General features: G+C 39.4%; 1 protein-coding gene across 1 annotated transcript in view; it reads left to right on the top strand.

Moving 5' to 3' along the window:
* The window catches only part of SVEP1 (sushi, von Willebrand factor type A, EGF and pentraxin domain containing 1), a 225,919-nt gene that overhangs the window by 174,838 nt on the left and 37,113 nt on the right, over window positions 1-13,968 (top strand). The window contains exons 37-39 of the mRNA XM_050761409.1: window positions 5,066-5,738; window positions 7,780-10,571; window positions 11,742-11,967. Of these exons, the coding sequence (XP_050617366.1) occupies window positions 5,066-5,738; window positions 7,780-10,571; window positions 11,742-11,967 (3,691 nt within the window). The remainder of the gene's footprint in view (window positions 1-5,065; window positions 5,739-7,779; window positions 10,572-11,741; window positions 11,968-13,968) is intronic.

Genomic DNA, 13,968 nt, shown 5'->3' on the forward strand with positions numbered 1-13,968 from the left:
GCAACCCCTTATTTTTTCTACCAGGTGTCTCAGGAGTATCACCAGCCAAGAACCTAGTTTTACATTAATTTATCAATTTGAAGGTTTTCCATACAAAGTGAATGGTGTAAATTCTAAACTCCAATCCACATGAGGTACAGACTTTGCTATTGCTATTTTAACTCCGAAGCTATATTTTCTATCCTCTCGACTTCCCTTCTTTGTCTAATCCAAGGTCAACCATAGCATCCATTCACAAGTTTACTTTTCTGTTTGTAATCTCCTCTTCATTTCTGGCACATGGAAATTTCCTTTCTTGTCAGCTCAGCTATGCATTTAAAATAATTTGTGTTATAATTCATCAAGTATTATAGAGGGAGGGTTTTCAGACTATTGTATAGCAGAACAAGAAGTCAGCACTCATCTTATCTCTCTTTACTTATTTTCTATTTCTTTCCCCCAAGGAGTATGATTGGCATAGGTCTACATGCCATGTGTCTTGTTCCAGTCAAGGATGGCATTGCTCTGTTCAAGTCATGGCCTTTGTAAAATGTGACCTGTCTTACTGTCTTCTTCTACTTCTCAAGATGCTGTTGGCCTTATTCGAATATTAATTTCCTTCTCCAGTCCCTCTTAACTCTGTCTCCTCCCTTGGGGCTGCCTAGCACAGACCATGGCCCTGCACACAATGTAAGCCTCCTGGGTCTTATATCAGCCACATGCTTACTGTGTGTACATACACACATTTTTGCATCTGTCTCACCGTGTTTTCCTCCTATACCCGTGTTGTGCTTTTCATTGACCTTTTCTTGAATTATAAGGGCAAGGTCCACTCTCAAGCTTAGGACAAAAACACAGAGACTTTCAGAGACTTAAGTGATATAATGATTGCCTGGGAAAGAAAGGAGCAAGAAGTCTCATTTCTGTGTCCTACCCTAAACTTGGCCTTTCAAATTCATCTTTTATCAATACATATCCCTCAAACATAGGGGGTTTTCAGTTGTTTGCTCAAATACGTAAGTGGTCGTTTGTTTCTCATTTTCCTTTTCATGCTCATGTTTATACTCCTTGGTGAGAAACTCAGAGGGAAGAAAGGGTTATTGCCACCCTAAAATCCTAATTAAATTTTTCCTTTTGATTCTTCTCAAATACAAACTTCTAAATGCAATTATTAGATATGTGCAGACAAAAAATCTTTGATGATTATTATTAATTGAAAACATAATTACTGATGCTGATTTATGCTTCATATTGTTCTTATTAAATTGCAGCTGTTTAAATATCTAGTAGGCTGCTCTTTTAAGGCTCTTTTGCTAAGACGGAAGAGCTAATAATGCATTTGGGAGCTCTCTCATAAAGCTCTCCAGGCACATGCTCATTAGTAAGCTTCTACCCAGTGTGTCAATCAATTCACTGCAAATTGCATCTGAAAATTATTCTGCCCATTTTCAAAGGAATTTTTTTGTTATGATTCCAGAAAAATGCAAAGTTGTTCCAGCCAGTTTATCCTAAGATGTGTTCTTCTAAAGCATCACTGTGATATTGATGGACTATTATTCCTTGGAAGTATAGAGTAAAACAATTTATTTTATAATGTGTATGGCATGGTTTTTAGTAAACATCTGCAAGAGTGTCCCCAGTGCCTCTTGAATGAGAATACCAAATGCTACACAGAATTTAATTAAATATTCCATCGTTTTAGATTTATACCACTTCCAATTTTTCCTCCTTTTGTAGGCAACATTTAAAGAGCATATCTCGTTCTTTGCAGAAAACTTTATTCTCTAAGTGATTCTTTAATAAAATAAGTGGGTAAAATATGTCCCCTGTAAATTTTAATACACATTCAGACTTTTAACATCATGAAATAGTATAGCAGTTTTATCAGAGACCACTTATAGTGCTATCTATAAAATAGCTAACAATTAATTTCTCATTTTTTGTTGTGTGGAAACTATACCCTCCTTTAGCATCTTTTTTTTTGAGACAGAGTCTCACTCTGTTGCCCAGGCTGGAGTACAATGGCATGATCTTGACTCACTGCAACCTCTACCTCCCAGGTTCAAGTGATTCTTCTGCCTCAGCCTCCCAAGTAGCTGGGATTACAGGCACCTGCCACCATGCCCGGCTAATTTTTGTATTTTTTAGTAGAGACAGGGTTTTGCCATATTGGCCAGGCTGGTTTCGAACTCCTGACCTCAGGTGGCCCGCCCACCTTGGCCTCCCAAAGTGCTGGGATTACAAGCGTGAGCCAACACGCCCTGTCTTTAGCATCTTAAAAGACTTGCTGATCTATTTTAGAAGATATTTATTTTTAATAAACTCTTATCCTCATTTTCATGAGATCAGTTATCTAGTTATCTAAAGCACTGCTGTCCCTATCACTCAGGAGATTATGAGGGCTTTAGGAGCTCTGTGTCAGGTACTGGGGACAGAGATAAAACATGTATTTCTTATGATGTGACACAGTTAATCTATTCCTGCCACCTCTTCATCCATCAAACATGACAGTAACCCAGTCAAAAAATACACAAGATCCTAGTTTTTGCCACTTGCTTTTCCAGGTGCCTGTATGCCATTCCTAATTATATGTAAATTCCCAATATGTTGCCTGGCTGTATCACACTCCCATTGGCTAATGCTACTTTTCTGTCCTGAATGATTCCTCTTCCACTTCTGTTCTCTCATAACTCCCCTCAAGAGTCATTTTATCTGTGAGGCCTTTCCTCCCCTTCCCATTCTTCAGAATCAGTCACTTCTCCTTTAAGCAACCCCTATAGATGCGAAGAGACCTACAACGCACCAGATAGTTGATGGGGTGAAGAGAACAACAGAAGTGTAAACAAGTAAATTCATTTTTGGCTTTGCGTCTGTGCACTAAGCAAGTTACTCTGGCACATAGCAGGGCTCTTCAGAATTATTTAAGAAGAACTAAATGTTAATTGAGAGTCATCAAGAAAAGTCAAGGTCTTAGGTTAGATTACAAGCTATTGTAGGTCCTAAGAAATTATGGGTAGTGTCAAAAATGCATACATTAAATTCATTTATTCAAAAATTACGTATTTAGTGGTAATCTTCCCTTAAATCGTAGAACAGCTTTGCTGTGATTTTCCATTAGGGATAAGTCGTTGGTGGCGATTTTCCAGAAGCTCAGGGGTCAGAGGCCTAAAAAAGTGTTGCCAAATTACAAAACACAAATTCTTGTGTTTTCAAGAGACTTTGAGGAGTCTAAAAGGTTCTGGAGGCAGATACTTCTCCCTCAAAGCAGCTGATCCCATGAAATAAAGGAAGAATTTTATAGATGGCACAATGAACCCTTATAAATCAGGGATGGTTAAGGCCATGTCTGGGAACTTCAGCCAATGAAATATGCTAGCAACATCAAGGAATTCATGAAAATAATGATGCATGGTTCAAAGTGTGCACATGATGTCAACTGTGCTACAAAACATCAGAAGCCTCAACAAAAGGAACTTCTACCCAAAGCACATCCTACACAAGAATTGTAGAATCTAGGTACTCAGACCAGGATAGATTTTTTTAATAATAAACTTATGCTCTTAGTATATTTTCTGTATATACCTTCCTGAATTCTCTTAGATAGAAGCCATCTACAAGTTAAGTTCAGATCTTCATACAAAGAACTGAGACTATCTAAAGCAATGAAATGCAGCAGGCCCTAACTAGGGGCTGTACTATCGGGGATGTCTGAGTATTCATTTTGGGACCACTTCCATCCATAGCATGATGTGTGAACTTAGGTAAGGTGGATTCATATAGCTCTGCTGATTCACTGTTATTTTTTCCTGATTTCTCTGTCACTTGTAGATTTCATAAATATTGCCAGTTAGGATGAAGGAATTTCAACCTCTCTGTAATAGCTGATGCTTTATAAAACTAAAAGAGATCTCAGGAGAAATATTTGATAACTAATGACTTAATCTTTGCTAATGGGTGGGTCAAATAATTTGTATTAGTGACACTGCAATACAGTTTGCCCAGGACACCCAGAAAGTATGATCCAACCTGCTTCGTTTTCAAAACAGAGAGAGACAGAGACAGAGTAGTGTTGTGGAAAAAGTGTAGGTGTTGGCATCTGATCAACCAAATTCCGATCCCAACTCTGCTGCTTACAGCTGTGTGACTTCAGGCAAGTTTCTAAGCCTGTCTGAACCACCATTCACTTTATTTTCTTACAATGAAGAAATTAATATGTCCAAGCAGGATTAAACTAGGTACTCAATTATTTTATTTCCCTTACCATTAATTAGTATCAAAATGACAGGCTAATCAGGTGTTAGAGATTTTTTCAAAACTCCATCAATTTTCTGTTCAGTAAGAGAGCAATGATGAAAATAAGCATGACTCAAATATAATTATTCTAATACTGCATATCCTAGTCTTTTGTTCTATCTCATTGACAGAGTACTTGAGAGTAATTTTAGATTTTTGTAAGTCACCAATCCATCATTATATATGGGCAAACACCTCTGCATAAAGAAAGACTGGGGTTTACTAAGAAAAATTTATTCATACTGATCGAATAGCAGAGCCATATGCAGAAGACACCTTTTAACTCTAACCACACAGCGTAAAGGTTTAGGAGACATTGGAGACTGAAATTATAATCACTGTTTTAAAATTCTCTAAATATCAGTACTTAACAATTAGCTATAGGTAGGCTAAATGTGGCATTGTACGTTATGGCTTAAGAACAGACAAGTGCTAAAATCAACAAGTAAAAACTATCTAAAGGCAGATAGAATTCCATATTTGAGTTGAGTCAAATAACACCATAAAGCTTACTCCTCAATTTTTTTTAATGTATAGCAATTATTAGTTTCTTAAATAGCAAAAAATCTTATTAAATCCATTTCCCTTGTGAATGAATAGTATTAATATCACAATGTATTGACATATCTCAAATGAAAGTCATTGGATCAATAAGCTCAGTATTCAAAGAGGAAATATTACTTTAAAGATAAATTTAAAGTCATTGTGGGAAAAATTAAAAAAAAAAAAGAGTAAGAAGACACAAACACTTTTTCTTAAATATTATGCTTATTCTTTCTTCCCAATCTCACAGCTATACTCTTGCTGGTCCTGACACCATTGAATGCCTGGCCAACGGCAAGTGGAGTAGAAGTGACCAGCAGTGCCTAGCTGTCTCCTGTGATGAGCCACCCAACGTGGACCATGCCTCTCCAGAGACTGCCCATCGGCTCTTTGGAGACATTGCATTCTACTACTGCTCTGATGGTTACAGCCTAGCAGACAATTCCCAGCTTCTCTGCAATGCCCAGGGCAAGTGGGTGCCGCCAGAGGGTCAAGACATGCCCCGTTGTATAGCTCATTTCTGTGAAAAACCTCCATCGGTTTCCTATAGCATCTTGGAATCTGTGAGCAAAGCAAAATTTGCAGCTGGCTCAGTTGTGAGCTTTAAATGCTTGGAAGGCTTTGTACTGAACACCTCAGCAAAGATTGAATGTATGAGAGGTGGGCAGTGGAACCCTTCCCCCATGTCCATCCAGTGCATCCCTGTGCGGTGTGGAGAGCCACCAGGCATCATGAATGGCTATGCAAGTGGATCAAACTACAGTTTTGGAGCCATGGTGGCTTATAGCTGCAACAAGGGGTTCTACATCAAAGGGGAAAAGAAGAGCACCTGTGAAGCCACAGGGCAGTGGAGTAGTCCTATACCGACATGCCACCCAGTATCTTGCGGTGAACCACCTAAGATTGAAAATGGCTTTCTGGAGGTAAGAGACCAATAAGCAAATGGTTCATGGCTTTTGTCACTGGGCCCATCAATATATAAACAAAACAAATAATTGAGTCCAAACACTGCCAAGTTCACTAAGGCATGGAAACTGGAATTTACTATTATCACTAACAAAGAATCATGATAATCTTTTTAACATTTAACATCTCTCGATGAATTAATTCATCTGCCTAAGGTTGTGAATCACTTTCTGGAGGTAAGAGACTGATTAGCAAATAGTCTGTGGCTTTCATCACTTACAGGGCCAGCCCACTGTGATGAACCCACTATTCAGAAGCGGGGGCAATGAACACATTAATTATTGAAAAACAGAAATAGCTAAAATCTACAGGTAGTGAAGACTAGAAAAAATTAATAAAGATGATTATGAATCTTTAAAACTTTCTGCATTTTACTAGTGTATAGGCATTTCAAGTGCTTTGTGGCAACAGCTTAGCCCTAAATAGGAAGTTAGAGTAAACCAATTTTAATATAATATTATTTTGTTTTATAGAGGTTTTTCAGGATGGATATATGCTTTATTTTATGGAAAGCAAGGTCTAAATGGAACCTAGATAAATATAATTTTAAATGTTTAGACAAAAGAGTAAACCAAATAATGTAGTTTTTACAATTCTGTTTTGGTAAACCTAAAGGTAATTTCACTGTGATGGACAAAAGAATTCAGTCTAACCCAAATATGTCCTGCTTTCACACTAATGTCTGTCTTCTCAATAAGCCTACCAAGAAAATAGGAATGAGAATCTATTCCCCCAAATCAAGGGCCATTTGAAACTGACCATATTCTAATTAAACAGTTTTTTAAAACCCACATATATATACATGGTACAACCTTTTCTCCGTTACATTCAAAATAGCAAAACAACAGTAAAAGCCTTTTATTTAAGGCTTTTGCTTACATTTAGTAGCTTTTCATTGGAAGAGGGTATACAGTATAAGTAAAGAGGTGTTCATTTATAAATTTAACGAATATTTCTAGAGCTCCTACTTGGTACAGTTCTGAGAATCGGCGACCTAGCATTTAACAACACAGGATACATGTGTAATGGCATGGTGCTTACATGCATGGGAGACACACAAGCAATGCATAAACAAAATGAGTAACTTGGTTTATTTATGACCTGTTATATTACACGTGTTTGAATTTTGAGATCATGAATGTTAACTTTTTTTTAAAAGAATGTTTATTTTCTATTGCGTTACAGCAGCAATTTTTAAGAAAAGTGTTAAGAATATAAACAAAACTTTGATAGTATTCTTAAGACATACCCATAAAAACATTTTATTTGCCTATTTATGATCTAACAACATTAACAAATACATGTTCATTGTTTATGTGCTTCTTTACTAGCATTTCTTTGGGCAGAAAGTTTTTTTTTTTTTTTAACTTACTGAGTAATTTATCATTTTTAGTATTGCCTCATCACTTCACCAATCAACATATAGATTACTGATCTTTCACTTGTTATGGGCTCAACACTGTAGTAAACATTTCTGCAGTGGGGATTACTTAATTTGATTTTTTTTTTTCTTTCTTCCCTTTAGACAGAGTCTCGCTCTGTCTCCCAGGCTGGAGTGCAGTGGCACGATCTCGGCTCACTGCAACCTCTGCCTCCTGGGTTCAAGCAATTCTCCTGCCTCAGCTTCCCAAATAGCTGGGATTACAGGCACACACCACCATTGCCTAGCTAATTTTTGTACAGGTTTCACCATGTTGGCCAGGCTGGTCTCGAACTCCTAATCTCAAGTTATCCTCCCACCTTGACCTCCCAAAGTGCTGGGATTGTAGGCATGAATCATCATGCCCAGCCTCATTTGACTTTCTACTATCACTTTCGCTTATTTAAAAAAAAATAGAATGGACCTATTGGAAAAACTGTAAATCATTTGCTTACATCCTAATTGATTCATTGTAACATAGACCTTTTAGTTTAGTTCTTTTTCACTATCCAAGGATTTAGTTAACGCCATCATCTGTTATACAAATCGCACTCACTTGCTTTCTTCCTATTACACAGAATACAACTGGCAGGATCTTTGAGAGTGAAGTGAGGTATCAGTGTAACCCGGGCTATAAGTCAATTGGAAGTCCTGTATTTGTCTGCCAAGCCAATCGCCACTGGCACAGCGAATCCCCTCTGATGTGCATTCCTCTTGACTGTGGAAAACCTCCCCCCATCCAGAATGGCTTCATGAAAGGAGAAATTTTTGAAGTAGGGTCCAAGGTTCAGTTTTTCTGTAATGAGGGTTACGAGCTTGTTGGGGACAGTTCTTGGACATGTCAGAAATCTGGCAAATGGGATAAGAAGCTAAACCCAAAGTGTGTGCCTGCCAAGTGCCCAGAGCCACCCCTCTTGGAAAACCAGCTAGTATTGAAGGAGTTGACCACTGAGGTAGGAGTCGTGACATTTTCCTGTAAAGAAGGGCATGTCCTACAAGGTCCCTCTGTCCTGAAATGCTTGCCATCCCAGCAATGGAATGACTCTTTCCCTGTTTGTAAGATGGTTCTTTGCACCCCACCTCCCCTAATTTCCTTCGGTGTCCCTGTTCCTTCGTCTGCTCTTCATTTTGGAAGTACTGTCAAGTATTCTTGTGTAGGTGGGTTTTTCCTAAGAGGAAATTCTACCACCCTCTGCCAACCTGATGGCACCTGGAGCTCTCCACTGCCAGAATGTATTCCAGTAGAATGTCCCCAACCTGAGGAAATCGCCAATGGAATCATTGATGTGCAAGGCCTTGCCTATCTCAGCACAGCTCTCTATACCTGCAAGCCAGGCTTTGAATTGGTGGGAAATACCACCACCCTTTGTGGAGAAAATGGTCACTGGCTTGGAGGAAAACCAACATGTAAACCCATTGAATGCCTGAAACCCAAGGAGATTTTGAATGGCAAATTCTCTTACACAAACCTACACTATGGACAGACCGTTACTTACTCTTGCAACCGAGGCTTTCAGCTCGAAGGTCCCAGTGCCTTGACCTGTTTAGAGACAGGTGATTGGGATGTAGATGCCCCGTCTTGCAATGCCATCCACTGTGATTCCCCACAACCCATTGAAAATGGTTTTGTAGAAGGTGCAGATTACAGCTATGGTGCCATGATCATCTACAGTTGCTTCCCTGGGTTTCAGGTGGCGGGTCATGCCATGCAGACCTGTGAAGAGTCAGGATGGTCAAGTTCCATCCCAACATGTGTGCCCATAGACTGTGGCCTCCCTCCTCATATAGATTTTGGAGACTGTACTAAAGTCAAAGATGACCAGGGATATTTTGAGCAAGACGACGACATGATGGAAGTTCCATACCTGACTCCTCAACCTCCTTATCAATTGGGAGCAGTGGCTAAAACCTGGGAAAATACAAAGGAGTCTCCTGCTACACATTCATCAAACTTTTTGTATGGCACCATGGTTTCATACACCTGTAATCCAGGATATGAACTTCTGGGGAACCCTGTGCTGATCTGCCAGGAAGATGGAACTTGGAATGGCAGTGCACCTTCCTGCATTTCAATTGACTGTGACTTGCCTATTGCTCCTGAAAATGGCTTTTTGCGTTTTACAGAGAGTAGCATGGGAAGTGCTGTGCAGTATAGCTGTAAACCTGGACACATTCTAGTGGGCTCCGACTTAAGGCTTTGTCTACAGAACAGAGAGTGGAGTGGTGCTTCCCCACGCTGTGAAGCCATTTCATGCAAAAAGCCAAATCCAATCATGAATGGATCCATCAAAGGAAGCAACTATACATACCTGAGCATGTTGTACTATGAGTGTGACCCCGGATATGTGCTGAATGGCACCGAGAGGAGAATATGCCAGGATGACAAAAACTGGGATGAAGATGAGCCCATTTGCATTCCCGTCGACTGTGGTTCACCCCCAGTCTTAGCCAATGGCCAGGTAAGAGGAGACGAGTACACATTCCAAAAAGAGATTGAATACACTTGCAATGAAGGGTTCTTGCTTGAGGGAGCCAGGAGTCACGTTTGTCTTGCCAATGGAAGTTGGAGTGGAGCCACTCCTGACTGTGTACCTGTCAGATGTGCCACCCCACCACAACTGGCCAATGGGGTGATGGAAGGCCTGGACTATGGCTTCATGAAGGAAGTGGCATTCCACTGTCATGAGGGCTACATGTTGCACGGTGCTTCAAAACTCACCTGTCAGTCAGATGGCAACTGGGATGCAGATGTTCCTCTCTGTAAACCAGTCAACTGTGGACCTCCTGAAGATCTTGCCCATGGCTTCCCAAATGGTTTTTCCTTTATTCATGGGGGCCATATACAGTATCAGTGCTTTCCTGGTTATAAGCTTCATGGAAATTCGTCAAGAAGGTGCCTTTCCAATGGCTCCTGGAGTGGCAGCTCACCTTCCTGCCTGCCTTGCAGGTGTTCCACACCAGTAATTGAATATGGAACTGTCAATGGGACAGATTTTGACTGTGGAAAGGCAGCCCGGATTCAGTGCTTCAAAGGCTTCAAGCTCCTAGGACTTTCTGAAATCACCTGTGAAGCCAATGGCCAGTGGAGCTCTGGGTTCCCCCACTGTGAACACACTTCTTGTGGTTCTCTTCCACTGATACCAAATGCGTTCATCAGTGAGAGCAGCTCTTGGAAGGAAAATGTGATAACTTACAGCTGCAGGTCTGGATATGTCATACAAGGCAGTTCAGATCTGATTTGCACAGAGAAAGGGGTATGGAGCCAGCCTTATCCAGTCTGTGAGCCCTTGTCCTGTGGGCCCCCACCGTCTGTCGCCAACGCAGTAGCAACTGGAGAGGCACACACCTATGAAAGTAAAGTGCAACTCAGGTAAGACCATGGCTCTAGAGTCTCTAAGGGGTGCAGGCAGGAGGATTATAAAATGAAATGTGATAGATAAAAAATTTTGCTGATTGGGAAGAAAACATCATCTCTGAACTGCTCTCCAAACACTGGTGCTTTTAACACTTGGCTTTATTCTACCTACAATTATGTAGAAATCCACTGAGTATAAAAATAAATTGATACTTTTTTCAGACATGTTTCTAATGTAATTATCATGACTATCATTCTGTTGAGCTTCATGAAACAGCAAGATCCTCTAGCTAGCTTGAAAAGCTCTGGCATCATGAAGCTGTTTTTTAAACATCATGATAGTAAATTTTCTGATCATAACTTTGTGGTTATATTTACACATGCAAATATTGGGGACCTAAGGCAAAAAACTGAATAATTCAGGCCATGATCATGCCAAATAATCAGGATTAAAAGAAATATGTAAAGGACCTAGAACAGTACTTGGCACAAAGTAGGTATTAATAATACATATTAATTATACTGTATTCCTACTCATATCTGAGTCCATTTTGGACTTTGTCTAGAATTTCCTGAACTATTAGCTGTTTATGGAATAAAAATGAATTCAATAATTATATTGTCCACAATAAGGTAAATACAGTACCTTTAGTCTTGGCTAACCTTTCATATGGATCACTGAGAACTGATCTGGTTATTACTGTTTTTTTGGTTTTTGAGACAAAGTCTCGCTCTGTCACCCAGGCTGGAGTGTAGTGGCATGTTCTTGGCTCACTGCAGCCTCAACCTCCTTGGTTCAAGCAATCCTCCCACCTCTGCCTCCCAAGTAGCTGAGACTACAGGCATGTGCCACCATGCCCAGCTAATTTTGCTTATTTTTTATAGAGATGAAGTCTCACTATGTTGCCCAGCCTAGTCTCAAGCTCCTGGACTCAAGTGATCCTCCTGCCTCAGCCTCCCAAAGTGCAGGGATTACAGGCATGAGCCACCACACCCAGCTTAACTGGTTGTTATTGTTATATTGGTGTTTTTGCATGGCAATGCCATCCACCTGACTGTACAATCAATTTTGGTATGTTGCACAAAATGTCTACTGAGCCTTGTAACAGCTTCCTAAGTCCAAGAATAGGTCAGAAACTATATTGTACTTCCTTTAAGGCACTCATTTTTGTATTTCCATTGCAGATGTCTGGAAGGTTATACGATGGATACAGACATAGATACATTCACCTGTCAGAAAGATGGTCGCTGGTTCCCTGACAGAATCTCCTGCAGTCCTAAAAAATGTCCTCTGCCGGAAAACATCACACATATACTTGTTCATGGGGACGATTTCAGTGTGAATAGGCAAGTTTCTGTGTCATGTGCAGAAGGGTATACCTTTGAGGGAGTTAACATATCAGTATGTCAGGTAAGATTCTGTCTTAATTAGAATGTGTGACGCCTGTATATACATATATTGCCAAGTGAACAGCATCTATAATAGTAATCCCAAAAAGAAAAGAAGTCTCAAGTTTTCACTCATGTCAAAGGATTTGAGAAATTTCTTGCTAGAAATATAATCAAATGTATGTTTTTTCTGCAATATTCCCACTTTAAGAAAGTGCCATGGTTAGGTAAAATATTAAGATTTCTTTAACAATATATTTATAACAAATTAACCATAAATCTTATTATTAAAAGAGGGTCTTTGTGTAGAAATCAGCCATGGACTATGCCCCATATGTTTCCAGTTTTAGTGGAAAGACGAAAGTTTGCAGAAGCAGACAGATAATTGGTGTCAAATCTTCTCTCTGCTATTTGCTACTTGTAAGTCGTAATTTTAAGAAAGTTGCTTAAAATTTCTGAGCTTTGTTTCCTTATTTGTAAAAAAAAAAAAAAAAAAAAAAAAAAAAAAAGTGTATTATTACATGTATCTTGTATTGTTCATGAGAAACGAGGTAAATAATGGAGGAAAGTTCCTGCTTCTACAACCTTGGTCTTTCCACTAAAACTGGAAACATATTGGACATAACCCATGCTGATTTCTATGATTTCTATGCATAGACATTCTTTTGCACATAATATTTATGATCAATTTGTCATGAATATCTTATTGTAGATATTTTAACATTTTACCTAATTTTGGCACTTTTAGTTTAGAAATGGGAATTGGGCCAAGGCGCCGTGGCTCACGCCTGTAATCCCAGCACTTTGGGCGGCCAAGGCGGGTGGATCATGAGGTCGAGAGATGGAGACCATCCTGGCCAACACGGTGAAACCCTGTCTCTACTAAAAATACAAAAATTAGCCAGGCATGGTGGTGCGTGCCTGTAGTCCCAGCTACTTGGGAGGCTGAAGCAGGAGAATTGCTTGAACCCAGGATGCAGAGGTTGCAGTGAACTGAGATTGTACCACTGCATTTCAGCCTGGTGACAGAGCGAGACTCCGTCTAAAAAAAAAAAAAAAAAAAAAAAAATTGGGAGTTGGGGGTATCAGCACCATAGATAGCAGATTTCCCTAGCACATCCCCTTCTCCTAACTTCCATAAGATATACCAGGGGAAGAAAATTAAAATGTGTCATTGATGCACTCTTGCTGGAGTTGGGAGTCAGTGTTGGGGGATTAAAAGCAGAGAAATGTGGCATAGTATAGCAAACTTTCACTTCAAGCATACTTTTTTGTTTAAATTCCATCTCAAATATTTATAGGTTCTATGACCTAATATTCCTTCAGCTTATTTTTTTATTTGTGAATCTGTGATAACTGAAAGGATTAAATTACTTAATGTATATAAAATGGCTAGTACTTGCCTGACATATAGTAGGGACTCAAGAACGATTCCCTTCTCCCAGTTTTCCATTTATAAATCATGCACACTCAATGATTGGTCAGTGTCAAACCTAAAAGCAGAAGCATTCGGGGGAACAAGTTAAAATAACTGCCAAAGTTACCACGCCCTCAATATTTGTGTGGTTCCAGATGGTCCTTTTAGATATAGAGCTGAAGAAGTTTTAGAGGAAACTTTGTCTAAGACTCTGAGCTGTCTGATGCAGAGTTCTGCCATAATTAAGGGAATCAAATTGTTGTCCTCCAGGCTGGGTGTGTAGACAACTGGGTCCCCTTGTAAGCCCTGGAGGACTCTGATACTGGCTTAAAAAGATACTAAGCTCTTTTTTTTTTTTAGTCAATAATTTATTTTTGACAACCTTCATTAGTTTCTTCACACATAGTATGACCCCTCTCTTTTGCTCAACTGGGTTTTGGTTTAAATTTTTGGTCTGAAAAGTAGAATAGACACTATTTAAATGTTAAAAAGCATAAATTGTGTAAAACTATGTTCAGCGCCTAGGAGTATTTTATTGTAATGTGACAAAATGATTCTGTAGTTCATAATATAAATAAATGGATAAGGAGATCAATATAAATTTTG

The sequence above is a fragment of the Macaca thibetana genome, chromosome 15 (assembly GCF_024542745.1).
Source record: "Macaca thibetana thibetana isolate TM-01 chromosome 15, ASM2454274v1, whole genome shotgun sequence".
NCBI classification, from domain to species: domain Eukaryota; kingdom Metazoa; phylum Chordata; class Mammalia; order Primates; family Cercopithecidae; genus Macaca; species Macaca thibetana.